A 22831-nucleotide genomic window follows, 5' to 3' on the forward strand; every position below is an offset into this window, starting at 1 on the left:
ATGCAAGCAAAAAATGCAAAGGAGTATACCGGATTGATGATGACTTAGGAAAGGTGTGAAAGGTTGTGTTTTCACACAATGAATGTCTGAAGACACCTTCCGTAGTCAACAATGGAGGTCGAAATTTTGAAGACAACCTGAAAATCAAACTTCTTAAAATATGTTGGAATCTTCAAAATGTGCATAAAATCAATAAAAGTCAGTTTTATTGATGAAAGCAATCATTTTTCTGGAATGTAAGTATGGCTGGTAAAATTTTAGTTTTCTGAGGACAAGTCTGAAAATCGAACACTTCAGACTTACCAGCACCTTGCAAAGTGGTTTAAATCCCTGAAAATGATGAAAAATTGCTAAGGAAACAGCCCCAAGCAAATTTGCCAAAATTGGTTAGGTGGTTGGAAATGAAAATTTCTGAGGACAACCGCCTAACAATGGAGTTTCAGACCTGCAACAGTGATAAAATGGTCTAAAAAATGCACAGAAAACTCCATAAAACACCTCCGAATGCTAAATGTTTAAGTTGGAATTGGCTGGGCAATAAAAATTTGTCTAAAAATTAATGGCAGCCATTAATGGAGGTCAAAATCTGAAGCAAACCTCAGATCTGAAGCGAATCAGCAGGCTGGAAGTGATGGCAGCCACCAAACATGCATGAAAATCATCAAAATATGGCACCAAAACACCTATATTTTCCCAAGTCTAGCGCCAAAATGGAATTCTGAAAATTTGATGTCAATGGCAGCCTTGATCTGCAATAATGAAGGATGGTAGCAATCTGGAAAAATTGCCCAAGTTGGGGTTGGATACCCCAAACACAAAAAATCGCCTTAGCAAAAAATCGAAATTTTCAAAATTCTGAAAATTGTTATTAATGGCAGCAATCTGCAGTAATGAAGGTCTGAACAGCAGCAAAAATGGTGGAGGAAAAATTGCCCAAGTCTTCAATCATGAATTTGCCAACTTTTACCAAAAAAATTGCTAAATTTAGAAAAAATTGCCTAACTTAGCAAAATCGAAAATCTAAAACTGGTCTTTAATGGCAGCCAAGAGGAATAGATCAGCAAGCTGGAAAAAATGGAGGAAAATAAATCCTCAATCCCACACTTCACAAAAACGCCTTGCTAAAAAATTCGCCCAACTTGGAGAAAAATCGCTTTCATGGAGACACCTGGCAGAAATAATAATAGAATAATGCTGAAGTTCCTCTCATATACTTGCTTTCATCTTTCACTTTCACCACACAAGCAATGTGGGATAAAAAAACACTTGTATAAATGCTTGCTTGGTGAAACCCTAACTTGCTTCTAGAAGGTTCAAACATTTAATAATTATTGCAAGTTATTAAATTTGCTTTTAAATTTTAAATAATCATTTAATAATTATTTAAAAGCAATCAAAATGGGGCTTATTTATTAAAATATTGCAAATTTAAATCCACAATAAAGCCTCTAGGGGAAAATCGCTATAGGTTGGGATTGAATAATCCCTTCAAAAATCACTTAAGTGTCAAAATTCGTCCCATAGGGGAAATTCGACCCATGCTTGGACAAAAATCCATGCTCAATTTCATCAAAATGCACATAAAAACCCTCCCAGGGGAAAATCGATATGAGTTTGGACAAAAATCCAGACAAAAAATGCACTCATTTTGCAAAAATCACCCCCCAGGGGAAATTCGATGTGTGTCTGGACAGAAATCCACACTTAAAACTCACTTAACTTGGAAAAATACCTCCCTGGTGGAAAATCGATCTTAGTTTGGACAAAAATCCGGACTCAAAACTCTTCATAATGTTCCCAGTGGAAAACCGATCCCTGTCTGGATAAAAATCCGGACAAAAATCCTCACAAAAATGCTCAAGGGAAAATCGATCTCTATTTGGATAAAAATCCGGACAAAAATCCTTACTTAGTTGTCACAAGAATCCTGGTGGAAAATCGACCCAAGCATGGAATTATCCTTGCATTTCAGTCTGCACTCCAGTCCGCACTCCCAGGGGAAATTCGATGGCAGTCTGGATAAATCCTGACACTTAGCCAAATTTTAGCATTTCCAGGGGAAAATCGCTCCAGGTGTGGATAAACAGTGGGGGAAATTAGTGGCCAGTATGGATTCCAGGGGAAACCCATGTGTAGTATGGATTTTGAGTGGGGGAATGGGTTGGGTAGTCTGGAATGTGAGGGGAAAATCACCTCTAGCATGGATTTTGACTCTTTAACCCTTGGAATAAGGATTTCCCTTAGGATTTTATCATTTTAACCACTCAAAATCACTCAGCGACTTTAAATTTGACTAGACTTATACTAATTTTCCAAAAATATGAGTGAAATGCTAGGAAAATATTGGAATAAAGTGCGAAAACAACTTAAATATTACCTTAGGAGCGAGAAATAACTCCAAAAGGTCTGTGAATATCTTGGCACTTTAGAATCACTGATGCGTGTTTTTAAAAACACGCTAACGTTCAATAGGTCTAACACATAGCAAAACTTAGGATCATTAAAAATATCATCTTTTGCAACTTGATCCTAACACTTCAAAAACCCTAGACGACACTAGGCATGATCAAAACTCCGAGACTCGGGCATGGGAAACGCAAAATTGCCCACTAGGCAGCCAAAACCCTAACCTAACAACGCAGGAAGCTGGCAAAGAGGGGGTCCCCGTTAGCAATGGGGCGATGTGTGAAAAGGTCACAACAAATGGTAATCATGACCCCTGCATGTCAGTCTGGAAGTGTAGGGAAGTGCATGCACTTGGCTTGTACATGCAAGCAACCCAGCCATACCCACAAAAAGGCAAATCTGAGAAGGGTGGATTGACTGACCTTCCAAGTCAGAGTATTCAGTCATGACACAAGTCACCAAGCATGGCCTCGTACCTCCCTTGATGGAAATCTTGCCAAAGACATTAAATGCACCCCTGTGGCTCCACAAAAAAAGTGCATAAGTCACCAAAACTGTCGGAGCATTTAAAGCCTTGAGTGTCGATCACGCCATCCGGAAGTGTCGCCAGTCGGAAGGAAGCTCGAAGACTTCGGAAGCTCGGACTCCCGAAGTGAGGAAGACAAGGTAAGAACTTCGGAACCTCAGGGTTCCGGAGTTCCGGGATAGACAGAAGAAGAGAAGGAAAGGCTTTCGGAACCTCGGGGTTTCGGAGTTCCGGAGAAACTAGAGAGAGAAGGCAAAAAGGGGAAAGAACTTCAGAACTTCGGGATTCCGGAGTTCTAGGAAGAAGAAAGGAGGGCTAGGAGGGAACTTCAGAACCTCGGGGTTCCGGAGTTCCGGGGAAGGCAAGGGAAGGGAACTTCGGAACCTCGGGGTTCCGGAGTTCCGGGGAATTGCACAAAGGAAGGGTTTCGAAGTTCCGGGGAACTACACAAAGGAACCTCGGAACCTCGGGGTTCCGTTGTTCCGGGCAAGGAAAGAAGAAAGGCTAAAGAGGAGGGGAACTTCGGAACCTCGGGGTTTCGGAGTTCCGGGCAAAGGAGAAACCAAAGAGAAGAGGCAAAGGAAAGGAAGGCTAGGAACTTTAGAAGTTCGGGGTTCCGGAGTTCCGAAGAGGGAAGGAGAAAAGGGACAAGGAACTTCGAAACCTCGGGGTTCCGGAGTTTTGGGGTTGAAGACTACGAACTTGGGACCTTGGGGGTTCCGGAGTTCTAGGGGAGAAGGAGAGGCGGCAAAGGGAAGGAACTTCGGAACCTCGGGGTTCCGTTGTTCTGGAGGAGGAGAACAGAAGAAAAGCTAAGGGAAGGAAGGGAACTTCGGAACCTTGGAGTTCCGGAGTTTCGGAGCAGGAAAGAAAGCGGCTAAGGCAAAGAACCCCGGAACCTCGGGGTTCCGGAGTTCCAGAGAAGAGAAAGAGAGGGCCAAGGAACTTCCGACAAGGCAACACTTCAAACTCAACTGGGGTATCGTTGGTCCATGGAACATATCTCTGATCGGTTCTTATTGATGCACCAAGGGTGTCTTAAAATTACAACAGTTACTTTGGAACAAAGGGCTCAATAATTGATTGGTAATGCTGCTACAAGACCTAATTGGGCCACTTTTCCAAAGCAAGTACTAGAAATTCAATCACCAAACTTCAAACCACTACTTTTGAGGCTTAAACCCACCACATAGGGTCCCAATAAGTGGATTTTGGCCTCTACTTTCACTCACCAATTGCACACCAACAAAATCTTACTTCTACCTACACTTCTAAGCCCAACAAATGAAGATATTAGACTAGGACTTGCTCAAAAAGGCCTCAAACTTCATCTCTTGCACAAACCCTTCAAAACCCATCTGGAGCACCCCTAGACCACCCATTCCACCGATTTTGGCAAGATTTCAACAATGGAATGGTGAGATATTCATATTTCTTCACTTCAAACCCTCAAAACAAGGGTTTTAGGGCGGTTTTCAAAGATTTGCTTGTAGAGTGCACAAAATTCAATGAAAATTCACAAAATCGGTGCCAAACTGAAGGGTATTCACTGCTCTTTTATTTCCATCCTGTCTTGTGCCTTAAGTCTTCCGTACCAGTACGGAATAAATGCTATAACAGAGAGAAACTAGTGAAAAATGCTGGAAAATGATAAGTTTTTATTGCCTTGCTTCAAAATTTTACATCAACAAGCTTTGCCTTGAGATGTGGGAGGCTTAGTTAAACATATTTACATGAATTCCAACTGTCTCCAACTGAAATTCAAAAAGATGATTGCTCATCTCCCCCTTATAACCAAAATTGTCATTGTTGCAAAAGCAACTTTACAACATTCTTACAACTTTTAACAAAATCGACAAAATTAAACAACTGGACCCTACATGACACAAATACATCAAAGATGGTCCTAAAGGACCTTATTACATTCATGAAAATGACAAACCCAACCTAAAACACCTATTGACATATTGGAGCAAAATCGCTAGGGTGCCTTGCACCAGAAAGATATCGATTTGTATCTTGAGCCAACCATGCAACACTTCAGGATGTGAAATTGGAGTACATTTGAGCACATACACTGCAAGAAGTGCGACAAATTGTCGATGCAAAGCTTCAATGATTTTGTTTATGTTTATTACAACCTTCGCCTTTGTCATAGACAAATCTTGGTTAAAACTTTATCTCTCATTTCTCTAAAGGAGGTTGATTTAGAGTCAGATCGGTTCACTGAGGTTGAGCATCCCATCTTCAGCGAGAACCTTATATGTGTTGATTATGTGGATCGAGAGGTAGAAGTAGTAACCATGGTAGAGTAAGGATAGAGCACAAGTAAACCCCTTGGATGCTTGTGTCATTGATATATAGGTACTTAGCATGGCCACATCATCATCAAGGATCTACCTAAGGTGTTTGCGTAAGACTTGTCATACAAATATGGGTGTTGGGATGAGTAGTGTTGCCTCCTTTGAGTCATAGACCTATACTTTTAGTTTTGATGCTATGGATTTCATAATCCTTGAGTTTTGTTTACGTTTGACAATATTTATAATATACATATCTAAAAATGTTACTTAAGCTAAAATCCACTTTTATACTCACGTGATTTATGTAATCTTATGTATGCGACGAAATTAGCCTCTATTTGACTAGTTTATTGTGTGTTTAAAGTTTATTTATTGAAGGGTGCAATGATTCAAGTTTTAAATCCTTAAAAATCTCTATATTATACAGTTTTTCAAATAGTTGAGTATTGGTTGGTCCGAGCATTGAGTCCAAGTCCAGGTCAAAAAATCAGCTTTCCAAGTCCGAGCCAAGTTCGAGTCTTGTAGCTGTGATATTCATACACTCACATTCAGTCACGCACACAACATATCTAGATAGATAAATATTTTTATGGCTAGGAATTTACAAACACTGGTTCCTAGACACACACATAGGTGTGGTAGACACTCTCACACATATATAGTCAGTTACTTTTTTTATATGCTTTTTGGTAACTATGGTGCTTTTCAATGCACATAACACCTTCATGAAATTGCATAATAGAAAACATGTGATGATGAAATGAACCTGTCATACTGAGTATATGTAAATAAGAATACTAGATTAGATGCTATTTTGTCCAGTTCTTTGCTTTTGTGATTTCAAGTTTGAACCTTCATTTAGCCACTTTCTACATTTTTTGTATTGTGAGACAATTCCTCAGTCTATGGTGGTTGCAAGTAGCTGGTCTATTTCTGTTTTTGGTGCTTGGATGTTTAGAACAGTTCTCATTTCTGATTAGCATATTACTGATATGAAGTCAAAATTATAGATATTTACCAAATTTTGAGGCCTATATACCTCAATTTTCTTCAAATTGTTTCCTGATTGAATTGTTTGCCTGATTATGTAATATAGTATGCAGTTGTGATTTACTATTCATTCATTCAATGGCAGACAATTGATGAGAGGATAAGGGAGCTTTCCAATTGTCATATTGTATATCCAGGCATTGACATTCAAAAGGTATTTTGAGATTCTTTTGCCCTTTTGTCTTTCTTTTCAATAGGGCAACATCCTTGTTTACTGCTCGTCTGGTACTTTTAGTGTGGCTTTTCAATAATTCTGAACTTTACAATGCTATAATGAAATTGAGTGTTTAGACAGTCATTCTGAATGCTGGTTTGCAATTGATGTATATTCAAATTTCCAGGTTGAAAAGAGTAAATGGATATTTTAAGGCCTCACAATGACCATAACATAACAAATGCAATGGAGGATAATTTTTTATGTTATACCTAATAATTTGCAAGTAGAAAGAGAACTTTGGCTATAGATGGTGTTGCAAGTTTTCTCTGTAATTAGGATGCAAACTTTAGGGTATCAGCAAAGAAGAAAAATAATGGGTATTCTTTGAAAGACTATAGCACACTGAATATCAATCACTGTAAATTGAAGTGAATATCTTTAGTTTACAATAAGAATGTGTAGACATTGTATGTTTGTCTTAGTAAATTGGTAGACTCATGTATTGTAGCAGAAACTTGAGAAAATGGATGGAGCCAAGTGTGCTACTTTTAAAAAAAAAATATCCATGCCTTGCGTTATGTAAACATGCTTCAGATGGCTAGTATTGAATTGTAAACATTGCAGGCATGTTGAAAGGTGGAATTGGATAAATTGCTATTCTCTCAATGGATGTAGCACAATATACTTATTCATGGTTGTGATGGCTACCAGTACATGGAAGAATGATGCAATGGTGACAAAAAAGCAGCACACTCAATCTCAAGATTGGAAAATAGAATAATTACCTCTAGCATACTATGAGTGGTACATTTCTGTAAGTTGGGTGGGAAATGTGATGATATGATTGGAAACTATAGAAAGTAGATGAATGTTTGCTCTTGAAATTTGTAACCATGCCTTCCATTAAGTGGAATAAACACCTCTCTTGTACTATGAGTGGTAAACAAGTATGTTCAAAGGTTGAATTAGAAAACTGTCATGGTCTCAATAGATGCTGGAACCCATAGGAGATTCATAAGGCAGTATGATTTCATTATGAAACTTTCATCTAATTAAAATTTTGTTGGCAATAATTACTACCCAATTATGTTTGCAAAATTGGTGCAAGAACATTTGGATCCTACCACAGTTCTCACCACCTACTTTTAGGTGAATGAATAATGTCAGGCATAAAATCTTTGGGCTTGGAAGAATCTCATGATGCACTAGAGACTGGACAAAGAAGGCTTTCTTTGGTTCAATAGAAGTGTTAAATTTTTTGAGCTGATAGTCTACAAATGATATATGTATTGGTTCATGGGAAACCACAATTGCAGGATTCTGAACCCAGTTGGTGATTCAAACTTTGCTCGAGTTTTGTTTTAAGATCCTAATATATTGATGGGGCCATACAAGCATCGCTAAACATCTTTTACATTTCATTTAAGTCTTCTCCGTTGTTTATCCAATCGTAAGCATCAGTGGGAGGAAGGTTTATAGAAGGTGGGAAACACGATAATAGAACTTCTTCATCATAACATTCATCATAATGAATGAGTGGCTGTGACATGGTTTGTTTACTGCTTATTAAAACTCGATTTCAATGTTGGCCCAATGTAGCCTTTGTTTGGTGGAAGCATGCAGATTTGATGTACTGAAGAATATGTCATAAATACTTGCCATTTTTCTAGGGTAAGGGAATCATTTGTGAGTTTTGTTTCTACAATGTACTAGTGACCTAGTCATTTAGTGCCACCATATACATGCCTCAGGTTCTCATCATTTAGAATAAAATAAATAAATTGTATTCATTAGTCTAGAAGTATATCATAAAAAATAATAGTGAGATTAATGCCAGGAATGACATCTCCAACCTGACTATAGTGAAAATTTAAATAAAATAAAATGAGGAAATACTATCTGTAAAGAACAGTATGCATCAATGTCATAAATAGATAGAATGGATAAGTTCTTTAAAAAGAAAAAGAAAAAGAAATTATATTTATCTCCACAAATAACCATAGTTGGCCCATTGGACTAAAACATTACTGCAAGTTACAATATCAAATAAGATTGTTTCAAGGACTCTAAAATTGAGTCTAGTTTCTTTTCCGTGGGAGAAGCTATGCCTAAAGTGTTGTATCATTTTCTGCTCTTATAAAACCTGGTGGGCAGTATAGTTTCAGAGCTCACTTTTGTTTTAGGTTTTGCACTAATAGAAAACCTTGTTTTGTGGATTTTAACTAGTGTGAGAATGCACTAATCAATATTAATGGCAAATGAACTATCCCAAGTTTCCTTATTATGTAGTGCCCTCTCTCTCTCTCTATCTCAGACATACATGGCTCTCTCCAACGGCTTGCATAGTTGTTTGTGTGTAATAGATTATGTTATATTTTCTTATTTTCTTGTGTAAATGAAATTCTAATTAAGGCAAACATTACTTTTATTGTTATTTAGAAATTTTATAGTAAAATACTTTTCTCCTGTGTGCCTTGAAGAAAGAAGCAGGTATTCCTCGGAAGCCCATCAAGGTTGAGGACCTTCCTGGCTTAAGTAAGTTTCTCATTACTGTTTAGACTTTAAACTATTACATTTCTGTGTTTAGTGGGCACTTGGAGTATACTCATCTAGAAAAGCCCTTGGTTTATTTCAGAAATCATAGAGAATTTAAGAATCTATTGTTTATCTTCACATAAATCTGAATGGTGGAAAAAATCTGTCAGAAATAATTTACTTATTAATGCACCATTAATTGTGAATGAACTGATTCTATGGCTTTTTGGAACCCACAAATTTACAGGTGACCCAGATTGTGAATTAATTGTTTGATATTCTGTCAGCTCCAAGATGTAATGGGCACCATTGACCGTTTTTCCTTAGAATTCCTATAAAATGAAACTTAGTATCTTGCCAGCCAATGTAGTATAAGAGACTTTGGAAAGACAATCATTTTGCTTCTCAATCAAAAAAGACTAAATGTTTGAACAAGAACTTTCATTTTGAAGAAATACATCTTATGTTACTCACGAGAACTAATGTTTGTCATCAGCCAATTATTGTTTATTACGAGAAACATCTCTCTCCTAGAAATGCAAGGAAATAATGTTCGTGGGCGTGCGCCTTGATTGACAAAGAATTCACTAAAATATAGCTTGCACAATACAAGACAAATCTTGTCTAAAAAGTCACTACTTCACCACATTGAGTGGAGAGGTAACTTTTAGAAAAGTATCCTGGGGTTAGGTATGATAGGAAGCATATAAAGGATTTGTCATGAAAGCATTTATAGGTACATTTCTAGGCTCAACTAAATTTGAATAAAATTATAAAATTTGTGATAATTTTCACAGGGATACGGTGATATGGTTTTATTGGGGGGATTAACTATTAGATCAAATCGAAGTACAGACATACTTCAAGTTTTGTGCTGCTACCATGTCATGAATATTAATTCCTTGGGAAATACTATTGGAATTGCAATTTTCTCCCGGACACGTAAAATTATAGAATTATTGATTCTTGGGAGTGTCTTTTCTGCACCAGGGGAGGCAGGTTGGGTTCCAGAGCAATTGGGTCAGTCACGCTTCCGGTTACTGAATTCTTCCTCAGAGGGTCCACCAAATCGCCAGGCCCTCCTGAATTTTATGCGGGGTCTCTGGAAGGTAAAATTTCCAATTCAGTAATTTGCATCCTTTTGCATAATTATAATTTCAATAGAATGCATACATATTCTTATTTATGATTTTTACAGCTTAGAAACTGTATAAACTTACAATATTAGTTGGGGAATCCATCTTATTTCGAGGAAGACACATGTTCATAGAACCAGTTATTAATCAACTCTGTGTCATGATAAAGAAATACAAAAAATACAGAAAATAAGCTTTGCCTAGTTGTGACCACAATGTTACTAATACAGATGCAAAAGCATATGGATTTCAAAGAATCGATGTTGTTCAATTAATCGAGGAGACAAAGCTCCTTTAAATAGAGTTACAAAGACGATGTTTCTAAAAGAAACAATCGTTAACTAAAGGCGAAATTAGAAACAACTTAAATGACCATTAATAACACAAAGAGAAAGATATTATTCTAATACCCTCCCTTAATGGTCATCGTTCTAACTACCAAAAGAAATAACAGAGAAGGTTGCCCCCTTCTTCTCATAACATGCTGCAACGGAAGACAAGAGCCTGCCACTAACTCTGCCACTTGAGATGAGTCTGCCACCAACCCTCCCAGAAACTGCAGAACTTCTGGAGATACCCAAAACAACACCAACCGTCCAACCTGATGTTGGAAAACTGTCCCTCCCTGTAACCAGAGACACACCAAGAACAGCTGTCATGATTTTGAGGAAAAAATCGGCAAACCCTCCAAACTATTGCAGATGAGCAAGATGCTCGAAAATAGACTGCAAATAAGAAACTAGTGCAGATGTTCGCACAATTCCAGGTGCGACTAAAAACAGACTGTAGCAAAGTACAATTTTTGAGGAAAAAATCATAAACCCTCGTGATTTTTTTTATTTTTTTTTTACAGGGACAAAAAATATTTAAAAACCCACAGATAATTTTTTAGGACAAAATTATTAAAACCCACAGATTTTTTCAAGGGAAAAAAATATTAAAACCCATCAGAATTTTTTTAAGTAAAAAAATATTAAAAACCGAAACAAACATCGATGGCCATAAGCCATCTTCACGCTTTTCGAGGCACGAAAAACGAGGTACTGAGAAGATGCTAAGTGCACAAAACCTGACTGCCTTCCAACATCAAGTTGGTCAATGACGCCATCTTGCACGTTTCCCAATGCACGGAAAACAAAAAACTGAGAAGAGGCGCTGTCACAGAATTCAAAAAATTCGAATCCCAATGCAAAAACAGAGGCAGATGCAAGTATAGACTTCAAAAAAATGAAGTACGGATTGCACGGATTTCGAAAAAAAATTCCGACTGACCCAAAATAATCCGAAGACAACCCAAAAATCCTTGCAAAAAACCCAGAAAGAATCTGCTATCGGAATCTAGATCCGCTGGCTCGAAAATTGAGGCACAAAAATCGAAGCACCCAGGAAATTCTGATGATGACCCAGTTGAGATCTCAAAATACCCACCACGAATCTGTGCTCAGAAAAAAATTTCGACTGAATCTGGAGGGTCAAAACCCTAGTCGAAAATGCAGATTTCCGTCCAAAAATGGCAGAAAAAAAATCTGCAGGTGGGAAAGTCGCGTGGTTGCGCGAAATGAAGGAGAGACGGGTCGCGGGGGAGGGCAGAAAATAGCGAGAAAACCCTTGTAGCAATTTCGAATAAACAAATAAATTTTTCAAAAAAACTGTTAAAAATTTATGACGAATTTTTAATTGAAAAATTATTTTGAAAATAACTAAGGCTCTGATACCATAATACAGATGCAAAAGCATATGGATTTCAAAGAATCGATGTTGTTCAATTAATCGAGGAGACAAAGCTCCTTTAAATAGAGTTACAAAGACGATGTTTCTAAAAGAAACAATCGTTAACTAAAGGCGAAATTAGAAACAACTTAAATGACCATTAATAACACAAAGAGAAAGATATTATTCTAATAGTTACAAACCAGGTTTGACTTTCCAGCAAATTCTCTGTGATTTTGTATAGTAATAATGTAAGTATAATGTGGTTTTATTATTTCTGAATGCTCAATGCACATTAACACATAAACCTGTGCCTCTGTCAATCTATATACACGTTCATATAGAGAGGGAGACCTGTTTACTAAATTTCGATCATTTGCATTTTGCAGTATCACTACTAGTTTGGACATTTGATATTAAAATATTAAAAATAGGTAGATAATACCACTAGAATAGAATAGCAGAAGGGGTTTGAAATTTTTATTACAGTTGTATAAAATAATATCAGTGTGTAAGAAAAAGAAAGCTTTGATATCACTTTTTAACACTTTTGTGTTGCAGAAGGATATATTTTGCAGATTAAAAGTTAGTTATGATATCATTTTTACTGTTTCACGTGTTTGTGTGCTTAAAAGGTAGAACGAAGTTACCTGTTCATCTATAGGTTTTAGTTTGGGTTCAGGGTTCACTGATATTTGTAAGATGAGTTCAGCATTCACAGTTATGGCAGCTCATGGTTTTTTTGAAAACGCAGGGCTGGTAAGTCCCTACAAAATATGGATAAACTATACAAAATAGTTGTAATTTGTAGATAATATACAAAATAAAATAATATATATATATATATAAACAGTTTTTCAATTCTTTCTGCCATTTTATCATCACACATCCAATCTTAAGGTTCCTCATTAGCCTACTGTCGTGTCATTTGAGAGCAGCACAGGTCATTATGCAAGGTATAGCAGTTTGCTTTCTAGCATCTAATGGTTCATCGTTATCAAACACGGGTCACTACTTTGCATGCTTTATAACTTCTTTGGTGAGTTTCATTGATCCTTTGTGCATCAGCTTGGAAAAATCTTCTCTAGAATATCCAGAAAGTATTGTAAGCTATGAGATGATAACAATAAAGCTGACTTCACAACAAAGGTCAGCAAGTAGCCTTCTTTTATCTTGAAACAACTTATTATTCGTAGCTCTTCAAAGGAATCATAAAACTTAAGTACATAAAACATGCCAAAATTTACTGATTTTTATTCAGACCTTTCAAATAGCCAAACGTAGTATCATTCCAAGAAAAACATCTTTCACAGCCCACTTACCATAGTTAAAAACCCCATTTTCCTAGCAAAAAGGCAGTGGAAAAAAGATGAAAGAGTAACGCTTTAGTATTGTGCACAGAATTTATAGCACTTTTAAAATCTTAAGTTGACAAACAGACCCAACAACTTTCTTAGGTTCAATCCACGAAGACTAGAGAAATAACAATCATCTCTTCCATCCGAATCAGAGAAGTTAATCCTCCACATGTTATGCCAAAAATGTAAAAAATCACTTGGGTACAATCTAGTGTATCATAGAGAGCTCTATTGGAAATTTTGGGTAGCAAGTTACCATTATTCCAACTGATATTATCCAAAATTTCAGTCTTAAAATTAGTCTTGGTTTGATTGGGAAGACTCTTTTTTTTTTTTTTGATGAATTGGGAAGACTCTTGACAGCCTTCATCAAAACGGAATAGGTTTTCTTTTTGAGAATCAAAGATCATTTAAATTTTTCCTTAATTTCCTTCTAGATTACAAATTTTTTAATAGATCACCCAATGTTTGAATGCCTTTGAAAACCAGGCTTTAGCAGAGTAGCTCTAAATCAGTGCTAAAGATTTATTCTTATGCTGTAGGCTCCACTGAACTGACCTATTTCTCTGAAAACTACCATCCCTCTCAGAAAATACATTAATTCTTTCCTTGATTTCCTTCTAGGATACAAATTTTTGAGATCACCCAATATTTAAGTTTCTTTGGAAAACCAGGCTCTAGCAGAGTAGCTCTAAATCAGTGCTAAAGGTTAATTGTATGCTGTTGGCTCCACTGAATTGAACTATTTCTCTGAATTCTACCATCTCTATTAGAATACGTATCCTGACCTGGCAAAAGACCTTTAATTGATTACTATGTTCTCCAAATAGTACAAAGAAAAAGAAACTGTCCTGCAGGTTTTACCGAATATCTGCCAAACAACAGATCATGAGGATGAAGGCCATTCCAAGATTTCTAATATTCTGGTACATTATTGCAAATGCTATTCATAACCAAGACTTTCTCTGGTTCATCTCCTTGAAGGATTTTAAAACCCATCTACAGCTAAGGACACACCATGTTCTATTAAAATCCCAAGCCTTATTCCTCCAATTTTTTTGGGAGGGCAACATCAATTCTAGTTACTCCATGTCTTTTCTTGCTACCTTTTCCATTTGACCAAAGAAAGTCTTCTATCATCTTATATAATGAAAGTCTTCTATCATCTTATGCAATTCATTAACTTGACAACTCCCAAATAGCCAAGCAAAGCATGACAGAAGTTGGAGGAAGAAATTATACTTTTTGACATATCTGAAACCTACCACCATTAGTGTTTTGGCAAAAACTTGAATGAATTAATGAAATGATCAAACGGTCATTTAAAGAATTACAAAAACGATGTTTCTATAACGAAACAATCATAAATAGAAACTAACTAATATTTACATTATGTTACATTATTGACCATTAATAATAATTAATAAAGATATTATTCTAATAATTAGAAAGGAGATGACCCTGCCATTTAATTTAATTCTTTTCTATTTTCTAAACCTTTCAGGTCTACATCTCATGAAGTGAAGGGGACACAAAAAAGGGGGATTCCTAGATATCTCACCAGTTTATTAGGGTCCTGTCACCTAACCAATTTTGTTGGACCACAGAGGAGGGGTATTGAACCAACTGATGACAACATATTTCTATCTAGACAGTTTAGAATTTAAAGCCAAACAATACAGGTCCACTTTATTGACGTATCATCAGCAAATTGAATGTCTACAAGCTCTGAGCCATTGGGGAGGCTAATTCCTTTCCCATATGATCCAATTGAGCTATCTCTCAACAAGTACTGAAGGGATTTTGCAGCTCTAACAAACAACAAAAGGGCTAGGGGGCAGCCTTGCCTTATCCTGGAGGATAAAGGAATTAGACAAGGTTCCATTAATACCCACTTGAGCAGAGAGATCTATGAACAAGAACTCAAAAATTCTACAACTAAAGGTTCTTAAAACCAAAAGAATAAAAGACCATTCGGTTCTATTATAATTTTTTTCAAAATCTTGTCAGTAAATTTTCCGGAATATATCTTTTACAAATCTTGTCATAGACCATGAAACAACCTTAGGGATTGTTTTCCTTAATCCAATTACAATCATTTTAGCTAGGATTATTATATGAGACGTTTAACATGGTGATAGGTCTCCAGTTTTTCACAAGAGATGTACAACCATCCTTAGGAATTAATTTAATTATTCCCCTGTTTATATCTTCTCCCAAGATTTCAGCCTTGATAGCTTCTTAATATGCTTCGAGAAGATCTTTAGCTTCCTAATCAACATTGCTTTTATAAAATTCAATGGGAAAACCATTAATAGCTTTGGATTTATCCTTATTTAAAGAATTTATAGCTGAAATCATCTCCCCAATATTAATGTCTCTTTCAAGGAATCAACATCTCTCTCTCCTAGTTTCATTGGGATGATGCCCATTTACAATCTTCTAGCCTTATCAAATGATTTATTTTTAGTTTTTTTCACATGGATAAATCCAATATTTTCCTTCGTAAATTTAGCTCTTAGAAGGTTGAAAAAATATTGAGAGCCTTTGTCTCCACTTTTGATCTGAGTTATCTCAAAATTTAGGCAACAGAGTTTTCAGAGCACCTCCATCTATACTTTAACAACAATGAGCTGTTATTGCAGATTCAAATTTTGGTGGGTTAATTTCCAGTTTTTACTCAAAATCTTGCATGCAGTTTTTCCTATAGACAAAGCATTGTTTTTTCCAACAATTCTGAAGAATTTTATTCAAGCTTCAATACAAATCTTTCATTGAGAAATGTAGGATGAATATGGTTCAGTACTCCTCATAAAGATTCTAGTATCTTAATCCCATTCAAGCAGTTCTCATCATTAAGCAAACTAGAATTCATCTAAAATATTCCCTATTCTTTGCATTTTTCCCCTTGACCCTGTAGTGTAGACATCAAGCTCAGCAGGATGATGATCAGACAGGGTGACAGGAATTATAGAAACGACATTATTGTCAACCTGAGTGCAAGAACTATAAAATCCTTTATTCAAATAGAATCTATCAAGCCTAGAATAGAGGCATTTGTTTCCTCCTTGGTTAGTACAACAGGTGTACTGGGTGCCTTTGCTATCTATTTTACAACTCTCCACCAGATCCCTAAGGTTTAAGATTTAGACCAGTAAAACAATTCATTCTTCTAATCAAATTTCAATTCCTGACATTTTTCTTGTTTTCAATCAGATTAAATTCTTCCCCCAAGATAAAAGGTACATGGAGGAGATTAATGGGTAACTAGTTTCACAACTCAAATCTCTCTCTATAGCTATGTTCCACGGGAATGCATCCATAAGCTTTTCCAGTTGGCCCTGTACCCTAGACGTTTTGAGGATGTGAAGACACATCTAAAATGTCCATGGGCCATCCCCTATCTCTCAAAGTCAACCCAAAATGTCCAGATACATCTGGGGATGACCAAGGACGTCAAAGACTGTAGACCATACCAAGGATGGCGGCCATCCATGGCCAGAAAACATTAAATAAATAAAAAAATTGTCAGATGGATTGAAAAAATAAAATTGAGGGGTTGGGGGGCATTGTAGAGTTGAGTATCAGATTCTTTGTATATAGGTCTCTTGTCATAATTTTGCAGATCCATGGAGGCACAACATTGATCTTTGCTGAAGATTTTACTCTGATGGGATGTGTAAGATGTGTTGTGCAGACACCAGCAATATTGGGATCAAATTGTGATATATTGCCATTAAAAAACCAATAGAACAGAACAGGGATTGGTGCATATAGGGATTGTAAATGTAGGTCTACTGCCTATGGATGCAACCAAGGTTAAGTAAAGAATGAAAACAAGTACATTAATTAAGAAGGTAATGAGGATGGGTGTACATAAAAGTGGAGGTGCTTAGGAAAATATTGAAATTTTTGGAGGTCCACAGCTTCAAAAAATAATGAGAACAGACCAAAGGGTTTGGGGGATGATAAAATTTGTAGTTGTAGAATTTTATAGGAAGAAATTGTGGAAGTTAGTTGTAGCCTTCCAGAATTTTCATTTGTCATGAAAATTCAAATGATTAGACATTGAGATTTTTAAAAATTTTATGTTGATTTGTGAACTCTCAAATCTAATTTAATGTATCATAATATATTTATATGATGAATATGGTGAATGCCTTACCATATAAATATTTGAAATTTTCTGTTTTTAAAATTTTCACTACTCTTTTGATTCCTGCCCCCTTAAAAAAGATATCTCATTCCCTACCATCCCACAATGTGCCCCTGCATTTCCTGCCATCCCATTCTGAGAGACACCATAAACACAACTTTATAGTCATGAGCAAAAACCAAACTTTACACATTGATTTTCAACAATTACCCAACAATCACCCAACAATTTTATAACAAGGAGACTACCCAATATCAACCAAATTTTACACATTGATTTTCAACAATAACCCAACAATTCTATTGCAGGGAGACCACTCAATATTAACCACACACATGATGCCTGAAGGCAGAAAGCAAAATCACAGAAATTCATTTCCCTTTTTCATTGCAAGTTGTAGGATCAGTATTTTTTTTTGGTGTCGATGAGGAATTTGGAACTTGTTGGTGTACGTTTTATCATATACCGAACATTAGAATAAAATACCACGAGGATACTCTATCCTCTCCTGAACAAAATCACTACTTGTGCCAAGATTGCGAGAAGACCAGAAGGCGACTCCAAGGTCTATATGTGCGAATAAGCGACTTTAGTGGGATAGCTTCTTGGGTAGTGTATGCTGAAAATCTCAAGGGGGACTTACGCTTGACAACTAATATCATTCACAAGCCAAACTTAGGCGAATTTATCAATGACTGCTCTTTGTTTTTGGATTTTCTGATTTAGGGCTTCAAAAAAAAGATAAAAAGGATGAGGGTTTAGGGATCCTATGAACTCAAGAGACGGTAAAGGCTGGGTGAAACTGGTAACAACACTTTGTTTCGCCTCACTAGGACAACTACGCAAAGTGGGTGCAATCTTCCAGGGTTGTGCTTAAGATTTTCACACTTATGAATAATACCAACAATTGAACAATATCACTCAAAGCAGAAGTTAAGCATCCACATCAAAAGCTCAGGCTAACTTTACACATTGAATGAAAATCATACATCCAACAAAAGTATGAGCAAAATTTCACCAATCTAAACTTGTCAATCCTCCTTCATTTAACAACTTAAAAGCAAATAACTTAAGCAAATTTAATCTCTGTGTTGAAGGGAATATGCAACCATGAAACCATTTAGCAATAAAAAAGATTTCAAAACAATACTGATAATGAACTTTTATTACTCAAATAGCTCTAAGCAACAATTTCATAAATCTCTCCACATTGAAATGAAATGAGAGACTGTGTTTATATAGAGAATCTGAAAACAAATGAATGGCTGAGATCAATCTAAGATCAACGGTCCAGATCAAGACAACCTAACCCTAATCAAAGTTTCCCAAAATAAGATCAAAGATCAACTGCAAATGTGATAAGTGGCACGAGATGCTATCTTTTAGGATTGCACCCCCTTCTTCTGACATTCGATGAACCTGAACACAATTTGGTCAACTTCCTCCATTGTGACATGTGGCAACATGTTGATCCTGAATTCTAACCCTTCCAAGTCATCTGCACATAGAGCAAAAGTGATTTCCCAGTCTAGTTCTTGCTTCTGAAAAGCATCTCTGATGGACAGGGATGTTCGATGCCTTAGCCAGATTGCTCTTCAAGACTAGTCCTGTGATGGCAAAGAAGATGTCTTGCATTCTGACCTTCAGATTCTCCAACTGCATATCCCTCTCTCGGATAGTTTCTTTCCCAAGTATCTCCGCAACTATAACGAAAATCTTGTCTTGAATTGCCTTTGTCTGTCCTTCTATTCTATCAGCATCAACCTTTACCTTTTCTAAGACTTCATTCCGTGCATCCAGCGTCCTGTGCGAACTGTTGAAGTCATAAGCAGCCCTTGCTTCAATTATCTTTCCATTCACCAATTCTTGTGGTGGGACTCCTTTTAGCTCTCTAAGGCATGGGATAATTCTATCTTGGATATCCTGGAAGTCAGCCCACACTTTTGCCATATTTTCAATCTTGGAAAGTAAAGAAGAAGCTTGCTCATATGTTGATGATATTCCTTCCATAAACATGGCTGCTTCTTTCCTTATACTTTCCATCCAATCTTTAGTCTCTTTGGCTGTTATCTTTTCTTCCTCAGTATTTTCAACGACTTCTTGCAAATTCAAGAGCGGGAGAGCTTTTGGATTTGCTTGATCAAGTGGTTTAGTAGTCAAATGTTGAATATATTCTTTTAGTCACTCAACTTCTCTTGTATATTCTTTCTTCTTTTTTGTTTCTTTGTCCAACTTTGCTTTCATGGAAGCAACTGAATTGTCTAAGTCCTCCTTTACTTGGGTCTTTGTGCTTGGGCCCAAGTCCAAAGTGGTAATCTCATACTCATGGGGACCAATATCTCCCTTTGCGTTGTCTACCTTTGGCACTGCAATCTGTACTGTCTTGCATCCTATTTCATCTCTCTGGATGGTGGAAAACCTTCTGGCTGGCTTCTTTACTGCAGTTTGCTCTACCTTGGCCAAGAAATCAGTCATGTCTTCTTCTTCTTGTTCTTCTACCACTTGTGTGTTTATTTTCAACCTTTCCTTCAGCCAATCACAGATGTGTTGACGTGTATTTTGTACACAATCATACACAGAATAAAATACCCAAAGGCATCTTATCCTCTCTTGAATAAAGTCGCTAACTGCTGAAGATTTCGCAAGAAGGATCAGTTAGGATGACTCCAATGTTCTTTTTAGTAGGGTCTCTACGTGTGGATAAGCACCAGTGGTCGTTGTGATTGCTGTGTCATCAAGGGGCCTTACGTTGCCGAAGATTTTGCTAAACTAAACAAGCTTTTTCAAAAATAACAAAAGGATAGGGTTGGCAAGAGGTCTAATCTAGTCTAACCCTAAGAATGACTTGATGTGGACAAGACTTGGTGAGATTCTACCAACTTCAATTTTGCCATAAATTAACAACTCAATTGAAATTGATGCGATCTTCTAAGGTAACAAGTGATTTTTTAATACATCAAAGATCAAAGACACTACCACGAAGGTACATATCCAAGATACAACAATGATTGAAGGTTTGAGTGATTCCAATATCTCCAGTCGACCACGCAAGGCGTTCCTACAATCAGCAAGAAGCTAGTGGTTTGGAAAGCGAATCCTACCAAAGATCAAGTCCAACACTTTGTCCTTCGAATTAACACACTACTTTGATTGAGAGTGATTCAAGAAAAATGAACAACCATGAAGATAACCAAGAGAATTGCAACAAAACACCATAACTTCAATATTTTATTGATCTCAAAGCCATCATGTACAACAATTGTTTGAATTCCTTTCTCAAAACTCAATCTTGCTACAAAAGTAAATTGCTTCTAAACTCTAATCTCTAATGCATCAATAATTTCTAACTCTCTCTCTTTCTTTTTTTTTCCTTATGCAAAATGAAAAGAAATGAGGGTATATATAGCATCCTCAATTACAATGAACGGTCCAGATCGAAAGAAGATCAATGGCCAAGATTATGACACCTAAACCCTAATTAGGGTTTTATTACAACCATTACATAACATTTAATGCTTGACCAATGATAAATTTGTATTGCTTGGACACATGTCCTCTCTAGAAATTTCCACCAATGGATAGCTAGGGTAGGTACATCGGAGTTTGTGCCACCTTCTATGAATTAGGTACATTGAACCTGGACATTGTGGAGGTGGACCAATCCGACTGGAGGAGTGATGACTAGGATGCCACCTCGTCTGACACTTGTAGCTTGGTAGATATTCAATTTGATGTCGTTGAGAAGCTATCTTTAATTAACTCTTGTTCTAACTCCTTCTGTCCTTGATTTGCAGGATGATTGATGTACCTCGCCTTGGAATGCTGGATTGGAAGAGGTCGCCCTTGTCGATGCTTGATCGTCCTTGATGAGACCGTCCTTGATCTAGCTTGATTTTCCTTGAGAAGAGTTTTTCGACTTGTAGATCTTTCGAGCCTGGGAGTCGCCATTGTAACACCTACACAACATTTCACAATAAGTAACTAGATTTTGCAAGGTATAACTATAGATTAGAGATTAAATTTAGGAAACTTCATGATAAGTCCTTGAGTTATCATTTCCCAAAAAACGATCGAGCTATTGAAATTCAAAATTTCAAAATTCCAAACTTAAGGCTATGACGATCAAAATTCAAAATTCGAGAGAAAGGAAGATTTCGCCATACCTTGCTTGAGATCTTAACTCTAAAATGCAAAATAAAGAGATTCGCCTAGGCAAAAATTGATGTTTGAAGCTTTTCCACGTGATGCTTTTCAAACGAACGTCCACTTTAGCAATTCGCCACCTTTGGGGGGTCTTTGACGTAGTCTTTGGCAAGTTCGCTCAACTCAAACTCGCACTCCTTTGGATGATGTTCGCACCACTTCCTTTGCTAAATTCGCACTTCTCCTTTATGAAATTCGCACACCCCTTTGTCTACTCCAAATCGCATGTAAATGAAGGTTTAAAATGATGATTAAAAATGAAAATTTTCACCTTCCTTTATAGGCGCTCACCCTCTTCATTAACTCTAGGCCGACTTGGTAATTAAAAGCAAATTTTAAATAAATTTAAAGGCTGACTTTTGTAAAATAAAACAAATAAACCCCAAGCGCCCCACTTTTTATTAATAATTAATTAATTTAATGCCTTTATAATTAATTTTTTCGATTTTTTAATAGGCAAAATTAATTAATAAATGTTTTGCGCTATTTTTTAAATGCTAACTTGATTGGATATTTCAAATTTTATTGATCTTTAGCATTTAATAAAATCCAAAAAAATGTTTTAGCGCCAAAATTTAGAGAGGTGAAAAGATACAAACCATATCGCTCTGGTCCCTGACTGAGGGACAGGAGCGAATTATCATTTTAGCCTGGATTCTCGCCTTCGATGTTTAAAATCACCATCTCCACGTTGAAACTGGCATTTTTTGCTAGGAATCTCGAGCTTGATCGACTTGATTTTGTGGATGAATGCCTCCTGAGGTTGATATCGCCCTGGTCCCTTGGTGAGGGACAGGAGCGAACCTTGTATTTTCTCCTTGATCTTTGTTTCTTCGATCACCAATCTTCATCATGTGGCAAGCAATGACGTTATCCCTTCGTTCCAAGTTTACCTTATTCGTCCTTAACAAGGCATTTTGATGCTTAAATGGTTTTCGCCCTGGTCCCTTGGTGAGGGACAAGAGCGAACCTTGTGTTCTAGCCTAAATTTGCTATCTTGTAACCTTTGCTTCTTGTTCATCGCCTTCCAAATGACGCTTTCAACTTTATATAATCTTGCTTTGACATGATTTTTGAAGGATAATGAGTGATTTAATGAAAATCACCTTGGTCCCTGACTGAAGGACAGGAGCGATTTTGTCTCCTTGTTCTAGTTGCTCACTTTTTGACGTTCAACTCCCTCGCATATCATCTTCTTAAGACACCTTAGACTTTGTGCAACCTTGTACGTCCTTTACTTAGCGTGATTTTTGAAGGAAATGGCTAGTATAGTGAATATCGCCCTGGTCCT

At 36.7% G+C, this 22831-nt stretch overlaps 1 protein-coding gene across 2 annotated transcripts in view; it reads left to right on the forward strand.

Annotated features, from left to right (window-relative positions):
- LOC131060598 (histone acetyltransferase GCN5) overlaps window positions 1–22831 on the forward strand; it is a 123286-nt gene that overhangs the window by 81553 nt on the left and 18902 nt on the right. For both annotated transcript variants that reach the window (XR_009110397.2, XM_057993893.2), the window contains exons 8-10: window positions 6371–6439; window positions 8923–8977; window positions 9968–10086. Coding sequence is in view for 1 of the 2 variants with exons in the window: in XM_057993893.2 (XP_057849876.1) it covers window positions 6371–6439; window positions 8923–8977; window positions 9968–10086 (243 nt within the window). In the remaining variant the exon portion in view is untranslated. The remainder of the gene's footprint in view (window positions 1–6370; window positions 6440–8922; window positions 8978–9967; window positions 10087–22831) is intronic.

The sequence above is a fragment of the Cryptomeria japonica genome, chromosome 5 (genome assembly GCF_030272615.1).
Source record: "Cryptomeria japonica chromosome 5, Sugi_1.0, whole genome shotgun sequence".
Lineage (NCBI taxonomy): Eukaryota > Viridiplantae > Streptophyta > Pinopsida > Cupressales > Cupressaceae > Cryptomeria > Cryptomeria japonica.